The sequence below is a fragment of the Sinohyriopsis cumingii genome, chromosome 2 (assembly GCF_028554795.1).
Source record: "Sinohyriopsis cumingii isolate HCF-2022 chromosome 2, ASM2855479v2, whole genome shotgun sequence".
NCBI classification, from domain to species: Eukaryota; Metazoa; Mollusca; class Bivalvia; order Unionida; family Unionidae; genus Sinohyriopsis; species Sinohyriopsis cumingii.
Window position 1 is genome coordinate 65,169,554 of NC_142962.1, and position 24,244 is coordinate 65,193,797.

The 24,244-nt window shown below is 33.5% G+C and overlaps 1 protein-coding gene across 1 annotated transcript in view; it reads left to right on the forward strand.

The window, feature by feature from the left end:
- LOC149805062 (N-acetylgalactosaminyltransferase 7-like) overlaps window positions 1-24,244 on the forward strand; it is an 88,595-nt gene that overhangs the window by 48,541 nt on the left and 15,810 nt on the right. The window contains exons 7-10 of the mRNA XM_089946944.1: window positions 1,208-1,325; window positions 7,203-7,322; window positions 8,395-8,616; window positions 23,585-23,686. Coding sequence (XP_089803070.1) covers window positions 1,208-1,325; window positions 7,203-7,322; window positions 8,395-8,616; window positions 23,585-23,686 — 562 coding nt within the window. The remainder of the gene's footprint in view (window positions 1-1,207; window positions 1,326-7,202; window positions 7,323-8,394; window positions 8,617-23,584; window positions 23,687-24,244) is intronic.

The window sequence follows — 24,244 nt, forward strand, 5'->3', positions numbered from 1 at the left end:
AGATGCCAAGCAGATAGAAGCCCGGATGGTGAATAAACACAACTGGCAGTGAGCAATCAATTCATTGTGTGAACTTACAGACTGGATATCAAATACAACAATTATTTTTATTACAAAGCTATAACCTCAGAAGCCAACTTTGGATACTTTTAAGTGTGCTGATGCTTTTTTTAAAAGATATCAAATACAAAAGATATTTTATTACAAAACAAGTCGACCTCAGAAGCTGACTTTGGATTCTTATAAGTGTGTTAATTTTTTTTTCATTTATTGTTTTTTTATTATTATACAAAGTCGGCCAACATAACGGAAGCTTACTTTGGATGCTTTTCACTGGTATTTACAGAAATTTTGAAAATAAATTGAGAAAATGGAGAAGAAAAAAATTAACTGATACAGTTTAGTGCTTCATGCATGTACATCAATAACCCAGCATCATCCAGAAGATTTGGAGAAAATAAAATCATTGGATGAATTCATGAAGGCCAGAAGAAAAGATGATTTTTTTCGACAATATGATCATTAACATGGACGAAATTCCAGTGTACTTTGATCTCATTCCTGGATGGACTGTTGATAAGATGGGGGTTAAAAGTGTGAGAATTAGCAGGACTGGTACAGATTTTTTTAAAATCTGACTTTCAGTCTTCCTGTTTCTGCTTCAGGACATTTGTTTTCTCCAGTGATAATTTTTTACAGCATGAGAAAGCTTAAAAAAATATACACCAGAAGAATGGATTGTATGTGTGCAGGATAATGTTAGGTTGATGAGATGATTCTGCAGTGGATTAAAGAGTTTTATCTCAGGTACACAGTTTATATTTTTTTTAAATACAACTTAAGTTGGAATGCATTTTCCAGCATAGTTTTCAAATGAGTTGAAAGGTGTCCCACAACTTGCAACTTGAATAAAATGATGTGTCCCAGAACATATGGTGCATTAATATATGGTGTCCCAACAACAAATACATTGTCCCAAAATATACAGTAAATATAGTATGGTGTTTTAGCATTCAGTCTATTTTCTCTAACATTGTTGCATATACAGTTATGAATCTTGATGGGTGCATTTATTTTGAGAGATGCTTATCACCCTGCATAAAATGGCCTACTTTTAATCTCTAGTGACTTTTAAAGGTTTATGACTTATGCCATGACTAAACAGGTGAGAAACAACATTTTTCAGACTTCTTCTTGTACACTCCAGGTCACCAACTCATGCAGGTGGACTGTTTGCTATGGACAGAAAATATTTCTTTGAAATGGGTGCATATGATACTGGCCTGCAAATTTGGGGTGGAGAGAATTTTGAACTATCTTTTAAGGTAAGATTTAGAATTTCAAATTCATTGTATAAACTACCTATGTTATATGAGCTCCATGGGTTCTACACATTTTAATTTTTTGAAAAGACTACACAACATTTTTTGGTTCATACTTTTTTGAAGCTCAAAAAATAAACATCATAAATAGCTAAATAAATTCATTGTTTTATATCATTCTTTTTATATAATCATAACCTGAATTTCATTCAGTAAGGTGCAATAAAACATAACAGTGAAGTGAAATAAAACACAACATAGCCAGAGAAAAGCTATCTGGCTGATGTCAATACACAACTCTGATCAGCTGGAAGACGTTAGATGCTAACATTTGTTATATGTAAGTCTAATTTGTTTCATAATAAACAACAATCCTTAAATGATAAACTCTGTAAACAGCCTAAACTGGCTTTTATATATTATCTAATACTACATCTGTCATGTGATTGCATAGCTAAGTTAGAGCATTGTGCTAACAATGCATGGGGCCCCAAGTGGCTGAGTGGTCTAAAGTGCTCTCCGTTACGAATCACTGCCATCTCACCTCTGTCTGCGTGGGTTTGAGTCTTGGATTTGGCCAGTGTGGGTATGTGAGAAAGCTTGCCAGTAGCTTCTCGTTGGTCAGTGGTTCTTCCTGGGGTTTTCCCAGGTTCTTGCTCCACCATTGATACTGGCCGCCATGCATAGCCTATCCTGTGCTGGAAAATGGCATTAAACCCCACAACAACAACAACAACTAACAATGCATAGGTCATTAGTTTGATTCTCTCTGTGGCCACATTATTTTCTTTTCTCATTTCTTATTCTTTTATTTTATTTTATTCTACAGAACAAATTTCAGATTCCCATGTTGTATTGGTATACATATTTCATTTCATACATTAATAGATACACTCATTGATGAATTTAGCATGGTACCATCATGTCTTCACATCAAGATCGATAAGCAGATGATCTTTATTTATTCATTTAAAGTGTATTTTATTTGTAGCATTAGCAAAGATATTTCATTTATTTGAAAAGGTCCTGTATTTAGTTCATAATTAAAATCTTTCATAAGAAATCTGAGTTTGAGTGATCCTATATTCTAAATATAGTCATCATTCATTAAGTATATGTACAGAAAAGTAGTGCAGGTGGGCATGGCTTAAAACAAATTAGATTCAAATAGGTATGTACAAAAAAATTCAAGAGGTTCTGGCCAATCAGATTGCTGTCAATCATAATGACAAAAGAAAAATTTAATTATTTTATTGTGTAATTCATTATATGAAAGAGCTGATAAAATATGTTTCCTACACAATATTTTAGTCATTGCTGAATCAGGAGTTTTCATTTCAATCTAACACAGTGAATATGTGTGACATTCTTAATACAATGAACATGTGTGACATTCTAACACAATGATCATACATGACATTCTAACACAATGAACATGTGTAACATTCTAACACAATAAGCATATGTGACATTCTAACACAATGAACATGTGTAACATTCTAACACAATAAGCATATGTGACATTCTAACACAATGAACATGTTTAACATTCTAACACAACGAACATGTGTGACATTCTAACACTGAACATTTGTGACATTCTGACACAGTGAACATGTGTGACATAACACAATGAACATGTGTAACATATTGACACAATGAACTCATTTGACATTCTAACACAATGAACACATTTGACATTCTAACACAATGAACATGTTTGACATAACTGATGCCAGAAGGCAATCTTTTACACTGATCTGTCAATGCTGTAAAGTAATTCTGCATTTTCAAGTTTGTAGCACTGAATTCTTCCAATTGACAAAACAAAATGCACACAAAGGTGTATGCAGCTTCATGACTGATACCTTCTCTCTGGTCATCCGATAATACACTCTGTGCTGCACTTGAGCACTTAAAGCTCTAGTTTTGCATGACAAGTACCAAAGATGAGGTTATTTCGTGCCATTTGCATCAGTTGACATTTGGAAGGTGACAGATCACCGAAAGTAGCAGCAGTATATATAAGATATGCTTCTGTTAGTTCTTTCTGTGTCAATAAACGACTGATCGTATTTGTTAGCTGATCTTTTTATGTGATGTGTGATGTTTTTGTATTGAAATGAAATCACTGATCTAGTGGCTTTAGTGCTAAAGGAAGATCAACAGCCCTATGTACCATTACCAAATAAAATACTTGATGCAGGCCAATAACAGTAGTGGCAAAGTACAGACATGGGTAAAATACAATATCTGACATTGAATACAATAGTGGCAAGTGCAGAGACATGGGTAAAATACAATATCTGACATTGAATATAATAATGACAAATACAGATATAGGTAAAATACAATATCTGACATTGAATACATTAGTGGCAAGTACAGACATAGGTAAAATACAGTATCTGACATTGAATACAATAATGACAAGTACAGACATAGGTAAAATACAATAATGACAAGTACAGACATAGGTAAAATACAATAATGACAAGTTCAGACATAGGTAAAATAAAATATCTGACATTGAATACAATAATGCAAAGTTCAGACATAGGTAAAATACAATATCTGACATTGAATACAGTAGTGGGAAGTACAGAGACGTGTAAAATACAATATCTGTCATTGAATACAATAGTGGCAAAGTAGAGATATGGGTAAAATACAGTGTCTAACACTGAATACAATAATGACAAGTACAGACACGGGTTAAATTACAGTACTGGAGATTGAATACAATAATGACAAGTACAGATATAGGTAAAATAAATTATCAGACATTTAATGCAATAATGACAAGTACAGACATAGGTAAAATACAGTATCTGACATTGAATACAATAATGACAAATACAGACATAGGTAAAATACAATAATGACAAGTACAGATATAGGTATAATACAATACTGACAAGTACAGACAGGTAAAATACAGTATCTGACATTGAATACAGTAGTGGCAAGTACAGATACATGTAAAATACAATGTCATTGAATACAATAATGGCAAAGTAGAGACATGGATAAAATACAGTATCTGACATTGAATACAATAATAACAAGTACAGATATAGGTAAAATACAATAATGACAAGTACAGACATAGTTAAAATACAATATATGACATTGAATACAATAGTGAAAAGTATAGGCGTAGGTAAAATACAATAATGAGAAGTACAGACATAGGTAAAATACAATACCTGACATTGAATACAATAATGACAAGGACAGATATAGGTAAAGTAAATTATCTGACATTTAATACAACAATGCAAGTACAAACATAGGTAAAATACAGTACCTGACATTGAATATAATAATGACAAGTTCAGACATAGGTAAAAGACAATATCTGACATTGAATACAATAATGACAAGTTCAGACATAGGTAAAATGCAGTATATGACATTGAATACAATAATAAAAGTTCAGACATGGGTAAAATACAATATCTGACATTGAATACAATAATGACAAGTGCAGACGTAGGTAAAATACAATATCTGACATTGAATACAATAATGATAATTATGGACGCTGTTAAAATACAATATCCGACATTGAATACAATAATGGCTAATTAGAGTCAAATGTTGACTGAAACATGTTCTGGGGATGGGAGGGGGGCAGATTACATGTACGTAGGAGCTTCATAGAGTCAGACTAATATATTTCAGGAGGAACTACATGATTCATGTACTTAGGGCTTCATGTAGAGGGACCACTGTATTATAGGATGGACTGCAGTATTCATGTACTTGGGGGGGGGGTCATACAAAGGGACTACATTATTATAGGAGGGAATGGTAGTTTGGATGTACTTAGGGGTTTCATACAGAGAGTCTGTTATATTTTAGGAGTGACTGCAGCATACATTTACTTAGAGACTCATATAGAGGGATTACTGTATTATACCGGTAAAAGGGACGGCAGCATACATGTACTTAGAGGTTTCATACATTCATACTGTAATATAATAGGAGGACTGCATGATTCATGTAATTAAGGCTTCATATAGATGAACTAGTGTATTATATGAGGAACTGCGTCATTCATGTACTTAGGGGCTTCATACAGAGGGAATTCAGCACTCTATTATAGGAGGGACTGCATCATTCATTTACATGTACTTGGGGGCTTCATATATAGGGTCTACCATATTATGAGTGTTCCATACAGACCCTGAAACAGGTAATTTTACCAGGGAAAGGAAAATGGAATGCAGAATAAACCCATCGGAAATATGTAATGAATGCAAATGAAGTGATGAATGCATTTTGAAGAAAATGGAAATCATAACTGCCAAATGCAGAATGGTGAATGATAAATTTTAAAAAATTGAAGGATACACAAATGCTTTCATGCATGGATTTGAAAATTGATTAATTTCAGGCTTCCAATAAATTTACAAGGTCAAAAGCCCTTTTGCATGATAATCAAGAATACATTGATACAATTTTTCACCAGTTTTGATGTGATAATATCATCACAGATGTTAAATCATTCTGCACAATTTTTTTTGAATGATACAGACACTCTACAACTATAATCTGTCATTTATTGCAATTGCCATTACATTTCAGTTTATCACCAGTTCAATCCTGTCTTTTATATTTTATATATTTGCCATAAAATGGGACTTTCATCTTGTACACTGTAAAATCCCGAATAGAATTCTCTGTCACTGTAGCTGGTGTTTTTATTGTATTCTTCAGTTGGACATAAGAACTTGCTTAAGTCCAGATTGAGAACTAGCATAAATGCTTCAGAAATAGCAGAAATCTGGAATTTCTGCATATTTCAGTTCTGACAGATGAGTTGCTTTACACCTACACTCATATGGTGATTTAGGTACCTTAATTGCCATTCTCTGGATGAAAGAAGAAACTGATTTGTTACCTCTTTAAATTTCCTCTCAAGCTGGGCACTGACCTGGGATTAGTTTTGCATTCAAACCCCATGGTAGTCATACTGAGCTTGATACCTGCAGTATGTGGTACATATTAAATTCATAGATAAAACTGAATGATGTGAACAAAAGCATTCCTGATTTATTTGAAGAACGCGTGATATCATAGATAAAAAATTTGAACATCTCTTTTTCTTTTAACCTAGTGAAATGTGAAACCGTAGAGGGGCTCCTTAAGTTAATCCATTTCCATTTTATTCCAGATGCATGAAAATGAGATGAAAAGGTGATTGGTATGATATATATAATACCAGATTGCATTTCTGAGATCACAAATGTGAACTTACAAAATTACAGCTGAAATGTAAACTTGAATTTAATACAGATAGAATCCCAATGAAATGAATACCAAATGCATTTGAAATACAAATTAAATGCAGATTTGTTCAAATTACTCATTTCAGGTTGGAAATGAGTTGCAAATGAATATAATTCCAGGTCTTTTGAGATGCGAACCAAATGAAGATTTGGTAAAATTGCCCTTGCCAGGTCTGTAATTCTGTATGAGAAGGCTTTGACTAGTGAAGGCCAAAATCTTCACTGTTGGCTTCTAAAGGTTTTATTAGGTAATGGATTGGAATTGGCAGGAAGTGACAATTTCCTAACAAGACTAGCCTGAGCAACTAAAAATCACTACTTAGTTTGTGAAATTTCATGTCACCTGCCCAATTTTTACATAGAAGAAAAAAACAATTTAGATTTTGAGACTGTTTTATCTGGTGTCACTCTTGCTGGACTTGTTGGTCAAAATCAGTATTGTCAACCCTTAATCACAGCTTGCTTAATGGCAGTATGCTTAATGATGACAATAATTTACAATTTAAAAAAAAAAAAAACAACAGAAAATGTCTTGCTGGGAAAGAAGATTGCAATTTTTATAATCACCTCTTCTATTTTGCAGCTGTGGCAGTGTGGTGGAAGCATAGAATGGGTGCCATGCTCTCGAGTGGGACATGTATATAGGAATCACATGCCATATGGGTTTGGAAATATTGACCTCAAAATACCAGTTATTTTGTTGGTAAGTTTATTGGGGAAGATAAAGAGCAATTGAATACCACTGGTACATTCCAGCATTGAATCAGTGCATCAACCAAACATAGTTATTATACTCCCACATCTCATCAAGCTCAAGGATTGGTTTGATCATGAGCAAGATCCACAGTTGAGCTTGTTACAATTCTGAAAGCTATATTTCTGATCAGATTTGATCAAACTTGGAATATATATTTATCTCATCAAGATCTTAGTTTTGATAAGGAGTAAGATCTACACACAGTGATGAGGTGATACTACATCTAATCAATTTGTAAAATCTAATTTTGATCAAACTTTGAATGTAGGTATATATGATCAAAACCTCTCATGAAGCAATCTTGCATGTGATTATAGTGTATGTCAGTGTCCGTCTCTTTACAGACAGATGATGTAATTTAGTGTCATTGCTTTTAGTTTTTGTTGTCAGAATGTTATAAGCATGCAACTGAAGACAGTAAATGTAAACCTCAGTCTGAAAGCCAAGATCCTCAACATAATGTAGATCTGATGATGATAAGAGGTCATGTTCATTTGACATTTTGAGCCATTTTGAAAGTAATACATGTACATGTTTTAGATGATAACTCTCGCTAACTCAAAACACAGTGCCTTATCTGTTATGTTTCTAAAATAATTGAGGTGGGAATAGTGCCAGTTGGATCTACTTACTATAAGCAGATCTCAGTTCTTATGAGATTGCTGTAAACTTTTATTCCCAGCTTAAACATTTTGTAGCTTCTAAATGTGTAAAAGTTTGGAGGGGGATTCAGTTTTGCATAACTAAAATTGTTGCCACCATTTCTTGTTAAAAATTAAATTAAAATGTATTGACAGCTGTTTAATTATGCAGATGTGTTTCTGTCAAGAACTATATATAAAATATATGGAACACCAGTATTATTCAGACTCTAAGGGTTGTTTGGAGGCTTATTAATAGCAGTAACTGTGGTAACAGGATCTCTGCAGTATACCATCAAAGCTTAAAAACTATTGTATTCTTCTTGAAATAGCAAGTTAAATCATTTTCATTTGTTTAATTCTATTTATATTTTCAGAATTATATGAGAGTTGTGGAAGTGTGGTTAGATGATGAATTCAAGGACTATTTCTACACTAGAGAGCCCAGTGTTCGTGGTTTCCCTGTTGGCAATATTTCCGAACAATTGAAATTTAAGAAAGATCATAACTGTAAAAGCTTTAAGTGGTTTATGGACAATATTGCATATGAAGTTTATGATAAATTTCCTCCATTACCACCAAATAAAGCATGGGGCGAGGTAAGATTTTAGCATTATCACCTACATGTATCTTAAGTCCACAGAAATTGCATGATTGGCTTGAAAACTTTCATTGACAATTTCATTTTGCTCCCACCCATCTACCACCATTCTGCATGTGTGTAATATAAGGAGATATTTTTTTCCCATTAAATACATTGCCCAATATTAGTTTCCAGTTCCAGCCTTCTCCAGATGACCCATATGCATACTGGATGAACTTCAGAAATTGTATCAAAGGGAAGTAAATATTCTTGGATTATATAAAATTACCTCCACTTGACACTACCAGGTGGTTACTCATCTACTGGATGTTCTTCAGTTTAAAAACACCTTGGTACTGTACACCATTTATCTTTGAATCGATGGTATTTGATAGTTTTAATATTTTTACATACTGTTTTGTACTGTTACTGCATGGTAACAGTATTTCTGTTTTTTCTGGTAAATGTTTCTAATTTTTCACTTCATTGTGGACTTCATCTCCTACACTGAGTGACATATATTTGTATTCTTTTTTCATTTGGCAGTTTAATGGGCACGAGTCTCCCAACATGTCTGCATAGGTCCTGCATTCCAGATTACCCTTGGCAGCTATCATACTGTGAATTTGGCATTTGGCATACTTCTTCCTTTGGCTCTTTGAGGAGAAGAAGGATTTTTAATTCATGATTTCTGATATGTTTAAATACCATGGGGGAGAAGATATTAGCTGCAACTAAGATTTCTTCAACATGTTGGCTAGTTTTTAACCTCCATGGCTCCACCTGCTCACCATTTTTCCCAGATGAACACTTTCCTGGGTCTTGATATGGCTCAACTTGACTAAGTTGGAGCCCTTGTCTTCTTCACTGAAACTTCCATCTTGCTTGTTTTCCTGTAGCTCTAGCTTGAGCCTATAGAGTAAGCAAATTGAATGGAAGTGTGTTCCGATACCTGCTGTAAACATAAGCCATTCTGAGCTGGTTTTCATAGTGCCACCTTCAGGGGAAAATCCTCTGTTAGATACTACATTTATTGATGTAACGACCATTACTTAAGATCACATGGTTGCTGTTTAGGTTCTAGTCATAATCTGCTATTTAAAGTAACTGGGTTGAATTCACTCTCCAAAATGGAGGTCATGGATTTCATTTTGTACTTTTTGGAGTTTGGATGATTAGAATCGTGACTATGAAAGCTTCAATAACTTAGGTAAAGGCTCTGATGTTGATGTAGGTGACACTGAGTTTTTGTAATTTATCAGATTCAGATGATTTATTAATGTAGACATAGACAAAGTACTGATAAATTTTGAGTATGAGAATTGGCAGTTATGGTTGGTCACGCAGCTTCACTGGCTTGACTGTAAACAAGTTCTCTCAAGATTTTAAAGCACATAAAAGAAATTCTTCTTTGATAAATGATTATACACCTATAATAATTAGATTTTACTATTAAATCTTTCTATGCATAAAAGATCTGTACTAAAAATGTAAAATGGTTAAAATTGATGTTGATTATTACATATACTACACTGCTTAACAGTTAACATGCAGGCCTATGTGTATTTGAGTCAAATAGGTAACAGATGTTCTGTTTATAGTTCACTGCACTGTGTGACATGTATATAAACTGCCTTCAAAGCCATACACCGTATGAGGTAAAGGGATAAACTCATCAGAGGGTACACCCTAACATAAATGTCCTATATCAAAAATGGGGTGGGAATGGTCAGAGGAAACTTGGATTACAATTAAACATGAAAAGTAATTCTCTGAGCCTTGGACAGGTAAATTCCAGATGACAGCTGCTTCTGATTAAAAACTAACAACAAAATAGAAAACACCAAAATTTACACTTAAATGTGAACCACTTGTTTAGCCCTTAAGCAGTAATGACCCAGTCACAAGGCTGAATATACATGTATACAGCTATGAACTAGTTCAATTCTAACTGCGTGTACACTGTAAGGGACTGGTCATTTAATTTATGAGATTATACTGTTCTTTCTGTTGGGGTATTGTTTAGTCTTTCATTCATAACAAGATACTTTTTTTTTTCAAGTACAACAAGAAATGGATAGTGTCCTTTTTATGCTACAAATCGGAGCAAGACAATAGTTTTCAAATATTTACCCCTCCCATCTTTAGAAATTTAAATGGTCTCTACCTGATAAAGACTTTGGTTTAGCAGCTGTTCAACAGCAATATTGACAGCGACCATTGTAAACCCTGTTATATAATGCTAGCTTCAGAAGATGGCATCAATTTCAGCTTGGAAAAGGTGCATTTCTAATGCAGGAAGCCATCAGACCAGGCATGTTGTACTTAGCAACTCAAATTATGGTCCCATTATTAGCAACAGAACTTTAGTAATTGTTGAAATAAATAATGTATGGCATTCTGCATGAAATATTTCCACATGTACATTATGTTAATGAGAACTCATGTGTTGGGTAACTATTGGAACTTGTGCAGTACTCTTTCACTTCAGTCAGGTATGAATGCAGTTTTGTTATAAAAACAATTTGACATGTATCTTTCATTATTTTTCTTTTCTCTGCAGGGAGTGCAGTATCACTGACTTTCATATGATAATTAACAAAGTATATTGTGCAAACTGCAGAAATAAGGAAATGAATGTGTCTGTACATTCTGATTATATGGTTGTTAAAACAACATTAATAAGATTCATTGTGCAAAATATACTCAGAATGTATCTACAAGCAATTTGTATAGTTTTTGCTTTAAGTAGAGTGTTCTGTAAGATGCAGTAGAAATCACAAAACCAATCTGAGATAAATGTAGAGGCCAAACTTCTCTTTATCAACTGGTTCCTACTACATACAAAATATGATAAATGATATTCATACATTTGCTTCAGCTCAGATTGATTCACTTTTGTATTGTACTTTATATGACAGGGATTCAAAAACTCTTGTAAAATTAAAACTTCATTGCTTTGTGGTTAAAGGAAATGATAAATTAAATGTTATTACTGCTATTGATAGTTTTCTTTTGTTTGTGTAAAGTCATTACATCATGTTAGAGAAACGTAAGTATTAGATATGCAATTTTATCTGCAGAGAGAGGAGGGAGGGAGAAAGCAGTAAAAGGCATCCACATTTGAACAGAGAGAATTTTACATGCACAAATAGCCTTTAATGAGAGAGAGCGCAGATGATAATGATGACTCAGTCGCTTGTCTTACTCACTGATTGCTTCCCGGTTGAGTCATACCAAAGACTTACAAAAATGGTACTAACAGCTGCCTTGCTTGGTGCTCAGCATTAAAAGGTTAGTGTTAGGACTGGTTGGCCTGTTGTCAGGATAATGTGACTGAGATGGACATCATGCTACATGTCTGCGGCATGATGCCCCAGTTCTAGACATCACTATAAACTGCCACACTGCAGACATCATAGTGATATGACTGAAAATTTTTTAAAGCTACGTTAAAAAACCAAAACACACACACACAAACATACTCATTGATTGCAGATGGCAACTCACTTCCTTTCTCATTATACTCATTTTTATTGCAGATAACAAATCTCTTCGTTGATTGCAGATGACAACTCTCTCTCTCTGTCTCTCTCATAAAATATGGAATCCAAATCACTTGCACTCGAAACATTTTTATACATGCTTCAGTAAAAGTTTAAGTATTTCCTGACTGCAGACTTTCTCCATTTAATGGCCCTGATCTTTCACACCAAGCCAAAAAGGCATTTCTGTCATGAAAGTTTTTCATGATTCAGAATATGTTTTGAAGACATTTCCACCAATGTAATTTTCAGAAATAATGCTGAAAGTATTATTGCTAACCAGATTTTAACTTTTCCAATGCATGACATGTTGAAATTTTACCCATTATATGTACACGCGAGAGAGAGAGAGAGAGAGAGAGAGAGAGGTGTTAGCGATAGAGAGACTTTTTTCACTCAGCCACAGTAACTAGCTGCAAAAGTTTTGATTGGGTGGGGGTGTCAATAGACAATGTCTCCAGGAACAGGAAACTGCATACTTGAATATCTGCATCAAAATAATTGTAAGAAGTAGATCTATGTTATGATTAATGTGATTGACACATCATTTCCATATGATAGATTATATTTTTTCTATTATGATGCAACGTTTGATTTTATATTTTTCCTTACAAGAATAAGCAAATAGTAGGATATGTGTGGAGACATCCACACAGAATGCCCAAAAGTTTTGTTGGAAATTAAAATCTCTGACAATCTAAGATTTGACAATTTTCCACATTCTTATTCATTTCCACAATATGTAGAGGTCTGATTAATTAGAAACAATTACCAAACTTCCATTGCTAATGACAGGACTATAATTTGAGTTGTTAAATACAAAGAACCAAGACAGATGGCTTCATGTGTTAAAAACACACCTTTCCAAAGCTGAAATTGACATTATCTTTTGATGCTAACATTTTATAACAATGTTTACAATGGTCATGCCTTTATTTTGTTCTGAACAGCTGCTGAAGCCAAGTCTTTATATGGGAGAGACCATTTAAGTTACTACAGAAGGGGGGAGATTGTCTTCTTCTGATTTGTAGCATAAAAAAGGGCACTATACCATTCCTTGTTTTATTTGAAACAAATTTATCATGTGATGAATGAAAAGATAAAAAATATCCCAGTCTGAAAGAACAATTTAGCCCCGTAAATTAAATGGCCAGTCCTTTACATTACAATTGCAATCAGAATTTAACCATTATTAGTTATGTACTTGTGTATTCAGCCTCATAACACGTGGTTTGCACTTAAATGTAAATTTAATGTTGCCTGTCTGTTTTTTTGTGTGTTTTTTTCAGAAGTGGCTATTATCTGGAATTTTAATTTTCCATACCTCAGAGGGTTACTTTTCATGTTTAAACAGTAAGATAAATTTACACTGTTCAAGAAAAGCTCAACAGAGTCTCATCAAGTCAGTGTGCTGGTGTGTTGAGATTTCTATCAATTAAATAAAAGTGTAAACTTATTGTAAAAGATGTTGATCAGGCTTTTCTAGATGAAAAAAAGTTACTGTGGTATTAATTGCAATGTATTGCAGCTGTTAATGTCTAAAATTTGATTTGGCATTTTGTCTATTACCTCATCTTCATTAGAACTAGGAAATGTTTATAATCAGCTGATAATCATCTAGATAAATCAGTACCTCTCTCTGTGAACCTCTAAAGAATATGCTTTGCAAGGGTCATACACAGTAAACTGCAGACATGATTTTTCTCCGTTTTAAAACGGAATTCCACTTTTCTCCTGACTTGAATCAGATTTTTCTTTATATAGTCCATTTTTTATATCATCTCCCATCCAGTTTTTTAAAAACAGTCTGTCTGCTCCCATTCCACAAATGAACATTGTAAATTATTCGTTCCATATATTAGTTAGCACACAGCTCTCGTAAAGAGTATTCTGATTTGTCAAAGGTTTAAATTCATCCAATGAATCTTAATGTAATCCAAACTGATGGCAATGGGAAGACAAGCATGCTTGCAAAACATGATGTCCCGAGTTGTGGAACGTATGGAAATGGGAATGGCTGGAGCAAAAAGTTGACAGAAATGTATTTGCAGGGTTCCCACACTACCGGGAAATCTGGAAAAAGTCAGGAGAAATGATAATTTTTCTCCCGACCATGAAAAGTCCTTAAATTTTGCAAATATTGACGAAAGATGGGAAAAACCGATGAATTTTCCTTCACAACTTGATGCCCGAAACAATTACATAACTGAGTTGTAACTGAACTGATCATGAGTTAAATTTATCTAGTTCTAACCAGAATAGTAGGAGGTTGCAGTATGGATCATTTGGGTGCTTGCCATAAATAAATTTGTTGAGACAATCCAAACGCTTAGTGGATTAGATTCATCTGGTAGACTTTTTGTTTCACAGACAGTTCGATATCCGTATATTTTTTATATATGGAAGGTATGAAAACCAGTCCAGCATCACAAGAGGCCAACATGGTGGCGTTAAAGCATAGCTGGTTTGCAGATGGGCTAGCCAACTTAAACATTGTTAAATTGAGTTAAACCTGCATGAAATCGATATGAAAATTATTTATTTTCTCAGAAATTGTGAGTATTAAAATCATTATGTCTTTAATCTGCTGAAAGAAGAAAAAAACTAATGCGTTGATGAAATTTGAGCTGGTACTAGCGATTTTGATTGTTAGTTGCACGAGCACACAGAATCTCACAACCATCATTTTCAGATGTTGTAGGAAAAATTAAATCAAAGTCGTATACTGGTTGTAATAAAAATACAAAAACGAAAGAGCACAAAATTCTCTATATTTATTCTGAGACCAACTTCTGGAGTTTTGTTGTATCACGTGACTACCATGTTGACATGTGCTCACTCACGCAGGGAACATACAAAGCAGGGAACCAGACTACTCTGCTTGATGAATCAGACTGGCCAAGTTTCTTGTAGATGTTCTCAAAATAAATATGTTGAGAATTATGTATTCTTTCTGGTTTTTACAAAAAGTATCAGACTTTCATTTAATATAATTGAAATTTTTTACAGTGACATTAAAAATGAGTTGTTGATATCGTGTGACTATTGGACTTCCAATGTCATTGTTTGAGAGTTGTGAAGTCATGAGCCTATTAACACAAATGGCGAGTACCAGGTCAGGTTTCACCTATGCCGCGTTTCATCTAGTCTGTCAGCAGATTAAAGACATAACGATTACAATACTTGCCATTTTTGAGAAAATAAAAAAAATTCCTATCGATTTCATACAGGTAAAAGTCAATATAACATAGTTTAAATTTGCTAGGCCACCTGGTAAGCTTCCAAATTTTTTTTATATGTAATCACTTTGAACCCACACTCCATCCTAAATGTCCAAATGTGAAAAATGGGGTTGGAATATTCGGAGGAAACCATGTTTAGAAAAATTTTGAGCTTGAAGCATTGGTTTCAGATCTAAAATAGAACACAGGTGAAATGGGAAATTGTCGTCCCTTTTATTATATATTAAGAAATTATAAGATCCCATCTATCAGTTCAGGTTTTGGCACTGGTTTATTGAACTACAAGAAGACAAGTTGATTTTACAGAAAATTCAGTCCTTGTTTATACAACAATATATAATTTTGAAGGTCTTTTGTCAAAATTTAAAACATCCCTTTTGTAAATATCTTTAAATGATGGAATTTTTAACCAAATCGTCTTAAGGAGTTTAGGTTGGTTGAAAAATCTTGTTTGAGATTTTATTGGCACACATGAATTCAGGGTTAAACTTTTTTTCGTTACAAGTTAAGATTCTAATACTTTGTATTTATTGCTTTTTTTCATACTTTGATAGGAAATGTTTACTTGTATAATATGCACATATATTGCTCTAGACTTCTTTAGAATTAAAGGTTTGAAAGGAAGCAAAATAATTTATGTTCGTTATGTTATTTCCACGTAGCAACATAATGCAGGTCAGCAAAGTAAAGTTAGAATTTGTATTCTGTACATTGAAATGGCTTTAAATGCCAATTTATAGGAATATAGTGAAATTTGTTTCATGTGACTCGTTTTGTGGTTTTGTACATGATTATCTTTCCTGACATATTTTTTTGAGAGTCTTGAAAGAGAAACATCTTCAGATTCGGAAAATGCATGTTTTATAATCCAAAATGTTCTTTAATTCCATTCATTAATGGTCATATGTTAACCTTGAAAAAATTAATTTCATCCTGGAAAATACCTGGAAAAGACCTGGAAACTTATATTTAGAAAAGCATGGGAACCATGTAGTTGGTCAGTTTATTAGAAAACTGAATGCTAGAGGACTGGTATTTTGTGACCTCTGCTCTACGGTAATTGCAGTTGGAAGAGTTTGGAACAGCACCTACAAAAGAAGCTGCATACGGAAAAATTGAAGCTCAGAAGGCATCTGGAAAAAAGTGCAATTAATTACTATAAGAAGAAAGATTTCTTGCATGATAGAACAGATGTAGCCCTCTGTAAGAATATGCGCACGGCATGTTGCCAATACAAGCACCAGCTTGAAAGGAAAAAGGCTCTCATTGAGAAGGAAAAGAAACGATTGTACATTGAGCCAAAAAGTCAGCGGTGACAAAAAGGAAGGCTAAAGAAATCTTTCCCAAAACCATAAAAAGAGCTCGACTGGCATATCAACATGTTGTGTCCATTGGAGAAAAAGACAAGTGAATTATGGGATTATTTGTATATAGTTGATGTACTTGGGTATTTATTTGAGAGATTTGTTATGAAAAGAGGGAAGTATAATATATTTGCTGCAAAAACTGAGAAATTACTGTGACTTAATTACGATGTGAACACTGACATGCACATGAAATAACTTCAGCATCAACAGCATTGGAGAACAAATTCATGTGACTATAAATATTGTGAAATTATTGAAGTCTAGTTGAAAATGTTTGGTAAGTTTATTAGTTTTTAAAATTATTATTTTGGTTTATTTTATGATTTTAAGTTGCACCAAGAGCAGTATTTATGAGTGTAAAATGCATCTTTGGCCCTCTGGATTGAGAGTGCTGCCCCTTGAGACCCCGTAGGGGGAGGACCCCCAAACCCCCCTTTAAATTTTTTCAGCTTTTTTTCACAGAAGACCAAAATCATGTCTAAAACTACACCCATTTGATATAGACCACATCCACTCAGTGGTGGTCATCCATGATAACTCCATCAGGTCACGTGGAGATATAGTGGAATTGTTTTTCTTCTTAATCTTTACTCTCTCTCCATCCCTCACTGCAATACATGTGGTTTCTGAAAAATTGTATGAGCTGTACTGCAGTCTGTTTATTGCTACATACTATCTCCATTCTGATAAGATCATAAATTTATGCCGGTGCTGCAACCTGGATTTGGAAAACATTCATGGAGCCTATGAATGGCTTTTCCTTCGTATCATTGCTGGAAAACAAGGTAAAACCTATCAAGTGCTGGCCTTGTGATGCAAGTGGGTCATTCTCTTGGTGCATTCTGCGCTTTGTCAGGATCAGATACATCTCATGAAGATATCTCTCACTGAAATTGTGTGGGCTTTGCTTTTGAACACAGTGTTTGGTTTGCGTTTTGATTAAGTTTATACTATAGAACATCCAAAAGATGGGTAACCAACTAGCAGTGGCATGGGAATCTTGATATAGAATCTTGAAAAATATACTTCCATTTTATGAAATTTTTCGAAGTCTATATGAGATATAGACAGGAAAGAATTTTTTTTATCTTCCTGGGATGGCTGGGTTTCTGAGGTAGCAGAAATTATATTCCTATAGGTAATGTGATTGGGTAAGTAATCTTGAAGAAACATAATTTATGATACAAATTTCCTTTGTATTAAATATGACTTCTGTCTTTAGTTTCTCAGTATGAAGCGTAGTAACAAACGTTGAAGCCTACTATCAGCTTCATTCATTTTTGGGCAGTCAGTGAAATCTCACATTCCCGCATTTTTATGGTGTATGTAAATGCATTATGTGATAACATATTTATGAAAAATAACACTATAATTTTCAATTAAGGGAAATCAATACTTGGTGAATAATCTAATATGTGATTTTAGAACTAAGCCATCAAGGATGGTTACGTACATGATTGTATTAATTACAGCTGCTAGATGCATAGTCTCATTAGAGTTATCCTGAAGCAAAATGCTTTGTATAGAAAAGGCAGTATGTCTGCTGCATCAGAGGTGTATGTAAAGGCATGTCAATAAAAGCATTTAAATAGGGAGAGGCTAGTGTCATACAAACAAGCCTGATTACTTAAAGTTGGTAACCGATTTTTCAGCGCTAATAGACCAGAGGAGCTTATGGGATGGTCAGTAGTCATTTGTCTGTTCATCTGTTTAGCACAAGTTTTTTTTATCACTACTCCTCCTAAACTACTTGGAGGATTGGTACAGAATTTTACACACATAACTGCCTGTGGTCAAGTTGTCAATAGATGAAAACTGTGCTGCTTGAACATCCAGTATGAAAACTGTTTTTACTACTCCTTTTGAATGGATGGTCATATCAATAGGGGGTTTTGACTAAAATACTTTTATGATGTCTAGTTGGTCCTAATAAAAATGGTGTTGACTTCTTATGATGTCTAGTTGGTCCTAATAAAAATGGTGACAATCTGAAGTCCAATATGGCCAACACTTCATCTTGGAAAAATCTTGATATCCGTCTTGAAAATCTTGCTATCACTACTCTAACCACATGGACAGTATTATGTATATTTAATTTGTATTGTATATTGGCTTTTGTCTATGTTTATTTGCTATGCATATTTAATTTGTATTGCATAGTTGACCTTTATCCATAATTGATGGTAGTGGTTGTGCCTACCTGGCTAATGACTTGTTGTTTTGTAAATAACATATTGCATAGCTGGGTGTTTTCTTTGTTGTAGATTATATATTAAGATTATTATTTTTTGTAGGTAAACATGTTTACTTGAGTTTGAATTAGGACATTGGTATTCCTCACAGAAAAAAAAACAATCTACCTTCCCTTTCACAGGTTGCTTATTAAAATTTAAGTAAATAAACTTGACCTTGTTTATTAATTTTATGGAAAATTCCATTAAGATGACAGGGTATTTTCAGAAAATTATTATGATATAGATCGTGTGGAGAGGTATATAAAGTTGTTAACATTGTAATTTTATTATGACTCCATGCTCTTAAACTGAGTAACAGAAAATTGCGAAAACTGACAAGTTTTTATGATTCAACAAATAATTTATTTTCCTAGAATACAAATTGAAAACTTAAAAAGAACGTACAATATTGTGAATTAAATCCCGAATAGTTACAGAAGTTTTATTACAATTCCAAATGTATGAAGTTCCAAATGAATTCCAGTGGTATTCGAAATAAGTTAAAAAATTGAATGTGTTGATGCATCTGTAGTCTTGAATGTGGTAATGTGCCAGTGGCCTGAATGTGATGAAGTGTTTACAGTTTTTTTATATATTAAAATAAAATAATCCAAAAAATGTTTTTATCTGAATTCACTATAATTCCAGATTAATGTTCCAGGCCAAGATTATTACTGATGAGCGCTTTATATTTCCAGTAAATAATAATATGAATACATAACTCCACTCAGATGAAAATGTAAATAAAACAATAAGACTGATCCTTCTTCAAGATGTCAAAGCAAGAATGGGTAATTTTTCAAGTAAATAACGTTATAAAAAAAATTAAGACATAATAACAAAACCAAGATGATCAAAAGTTCACTTCTAGAACATTCTAAGTTGTCAATAAGATTAGGTTTATTACAAAACTTTTAATAAAGAGCATGGCAAACATAAGGTACACCTGGTTTTTCTATGGAGATTACCAATGTCCTAGACTCAGATTAAGATAAACATGTTTACCTCCATTGATAATAATCATAATATTTAATCTATACTGACAGAGAAATATTAGCTATGTATTATATTGTTTACAAAATCAATGTCCCTAGTCAGGTACATCATGAACTTGATTTTGGACTAAGGTCAATTAAAAAATACAATTATACATAGCATATAATCATGGAGAAAAAGCTAATGAACAATACAAATTAAATATACATTAATTTACTCATTCCATATCTTTACATCAGTCTTAGTGGAATCAATTTTAATTGTGTTCAGTTGAGAGGATTTAATTTATTAATTTACATTATTCAGTGGAATTACAAAGTGCTCAATAATTTTCAGATTAAATCATTATTTTGGGACTATTGTGAATTCATTCAAGGATGTTTTGGATTATGACATTGTGATACATCAATCAATATTGGAATTCATTTGGAACACCACTGGAATTCACATGGAATACTATATACTTTTGGACAAGTGATAGAACTTTTAGTCCTATTTAGGATTTAATTCACAATACTGTAAGTCATTTTTAGATTTTCACTTTGTATGGTAGGAAAATAAATTATTTGTTGAATTTTACAAAACATCTTGGTGTTTGCTCTTTTCTGTTACTTACAGTAGTTTAAGACCACAGAGTCCTAACAGATGTGTTATCAACATGGGGTTTTCACTAAAAGACTTTTTATGATGTCTTGTTCATCTTTGATGAAAATGGTGCTGATCTTATGTCCAATATTGCCACCATAGTAGCCAACTTGAAAATCTTGTTATTACTACTTCTGAAAGGATGGTCATATAAACAGGGGGTTTTCACTGAAAGGCTTTTTAATTATCTAGTTGCTCCTATATAATAATGATGCCAATCTGATGGCAAATATGGTAATCACAATAACCTTATGGTGCAACATTTTATTCCTTCCCCTCCTATGTTGATGATCATTTGGACATACGGTTTTCACTGAAAGACATCTTATGAAGTCTAGTTGGTCTTTAATAGAAATGATGCTGAAATGACATCCAGTATGACTGCCATGGCAGCTTTCTGAAAATCTTCTAATCTCAACTCTACCTGATTAGAAAGTCATATTGACATGGGCTTTCTTCTGCAGAAAATTATGTGCCCATGTTATTTGTGCGCTCAACAACTTTACAAAGGTCTGTCAAGTAGCTTAGCAGTGAATATAGGGTTCATGGTACTAATTATATTAAAGGATTAGAAGCAGTCTTAAAATGGTTAGACATAAAATAGAGGATATTGGTTTATGATGCCATGATTGGTTGATAATGAGAAGTAAAAAATTAAGTAAATGTATCTTTTCAAAGCTGATCATTTAATTTTAATTGAAACAGAATGAAGAAAGGTTTTACTTGTGCACTGTCAATTTTTTTATATTCTAGCTTGGTTTAGGACAGTACCAGTTTAATCCTTGGGTGTAGAATAACTTGTGGGATGTTGTCATCCATAGTTGTATATTAATTCAAGTTTGTAATCTCTACTCCTCCAAAACTACTTGGTGGCTTGCCATGAAACTTTGCACACACATTCATCCCATGGTCTAATTCAGGGGTCAGCAAAATATTTTACATAGTGTGCCACTTTTTTCTGGATTTATTGCAAAATTCACAAGTAAGTTCCACTAGTAAGAGAGTAATGCCACAATAGGAGCCATCTTGAATATCAATCAAAAAGAACTTAATGTGTTATCAATTTTTCCTACATAATAATATTGGTCATCTGACATTCAGCAAGGATAGTATGTTCTCACTTTGCCATGGTGGCCATCTTAAATATCATTATGGCTACCAGTCATGAACTGATGATCATATTGACATCAGATTTTTACAAAGACACTTGTTACTATATGTAGGTGGTCCTATTTGAAAATTGTCTGAGCTTACCTCACACATTGGCAACAGTAGGGGCCATCTTGAAAATCTTGTTATTGCTACTCCACCTGAAGATAAAATCACATAAAACTTGAGTTTTAGTAAAACACCTATCATGATATATAAATGGTCCTATAAAAATTAGTGCCAGTCTTACCTAACAATGTCATGTTGGCAGTCATCTTTCAAATCTTATAATAACTGTTCTTAACAGATGGAGTTACACTTCTGATTAAATTCTTATACTTAAATGAAATCAGTGCTGATCTGACCTCCAAGATGACCTCGGTAGTGGCCATTTTGAAAACCTTGTTATCACTAATCCTTCTAAGCAGAAAGTCACATTGATATAAGGTTTTCGTTAGAAGACTTCCTGTAATATCTTGTTGGATCTAGATAAAAATGGTGACTGTCACTTAAGCCATCATGAAAATCTTGTTATCTTGACTCCTTTTGATGAAAGGTTATATCTTCATGGGGGTTTAACTGAAATATTATTATGATACATGTATTTAGTTTGTTGTGAATGAAAACACTGTCACTCTGACCTCCATGATGGTCACCGTAATGCCCAGATGGAAAATCTTATTATAGTGACTTTAGGAATATGGCTAGTCATATAGACATGGTGCTTATTGTGCTTTTACTTCTGCATGTGTGTGTTTGGGATTTTTAATGTAGCTTTAAAAAAAATTCAGTCATATCGCTACAGTGTCCACAGTAGCAGTTTATAGTGATATCTAGCACTGGAGCATTATGCCGCAGACATGTAGTATGATGTCCAACCCAGTCACATTATTCTGACAGTAGACTGACCAGTCCTAACACTAACCCCTTAATGCTGAGCACCTAGCAAGGCAGCTGTTAGTACCATTTTTATAAGTCTTTAATATGACTCGTCCAGGGTTCAAACCTGTGACCTTCCTCATCCGAGGCGGACACTCAGACCACTAGGACAACAGAACGGTCTGTGTGCTTTTTCTGAAAAGACTTCTTATGATGTATAGCTGATCATAAATGGAAATGGTGCCAATCTTATATAAAATATGGCCACACTGGCACCTATCTTGAAAATTTTGTTATTGTTAGATCTCCAAAATGAAGAGTCATATCTATATGGGGGTTTTAATGTCTTGTTGCTCCTAAATCCATGGGTTGTTGGTTCTCTCCTGGGTTTTCCTGGGTTCTTCTTCTACTAGCTATACTGGCCACCATTTCTAGCCTGTCATGTGCTAAAAAAATGGCATTAAACATAACAACAACAGATCTAAGTCTGTGCAGTTCGAGGTTTGGTCCAGTGAGTTTATTTAGTATGCATGGAATCCCTGTAAAATCAAGACAATTTATTCCTTGAAGAAAATGGGAGAGATGCAATATTTATATGTATTTTATTTTATTTTAATGTTTGAACTTTCATTTACTTGAAATTTTGAACAATTTACTTATATGTACCTAATGTGTGATCACAAAAACATACAGATTATAACCAGATGAATGATTATATAAACATCTTCTGATAAAAAGCATAACTTCATGACTAAGATTACATAGGTACGTACTTGACTGACAAGATAAAATTTAAAGATAAATATCATATATCTAAAAATTAATTAAATAAAGTGTTGATATTTTCATCATTTAGAACCCCTATTCATGGAATTGCTCACTAAATTACATCACTGGAGCATTTAAAGAGATTTTTTTAAATTTCAGTTTAAGCAGAAGCAAGGCATGATGTGCTGGGATACCCTGGGGCAAGGTGTAGGAGGAGGAGCTATAGGGATAAGTCATTGTCACCACTTTGGTGGCAACCAGGTAGAGTGGATGGATACATAAATATTCACTGGGTACAGACAGACCAGTCTCAGTTGGTGCTACTCAAGAAATGTCTTGCAGACAGAATTGAACATGGAAAGAAAGTTTATCTTTTTTTTCTCAGAATAAGGCAGAATCAGGAAAATGTTAGAGAAACCATGATCTGGTGTATTTTTATGGATGTAAATTTTCTTGGTTTTGTGAAAAATGACCTTTTAGTGTGTAATTAAATTTCTGAATGAGAAATTTAAGCTTTCTGATCACTATTCGTGGGGTTATTGCATTTGTGGTTTGAAGCTACATTGAAATTAAAAGAATTGGTACTCTCATAAAAAAAATTGTGACTTAACTATTTGCAGAGTGGATTTTTTATTGGGTTTAGATTATGTGGTTGCCAAAAAACAGATTATAAGAGTCAGTGTAATCTTTGTTATATCTTTTTTATTGACAGTTATTGTGAGCATGACATCATCAGCATGAGATTTGTATCATTCTGATATATGCTCTTCAACCATTTGAATAAATTGTATGGTGTGTTTCTTCACCAAGAATGTTCAT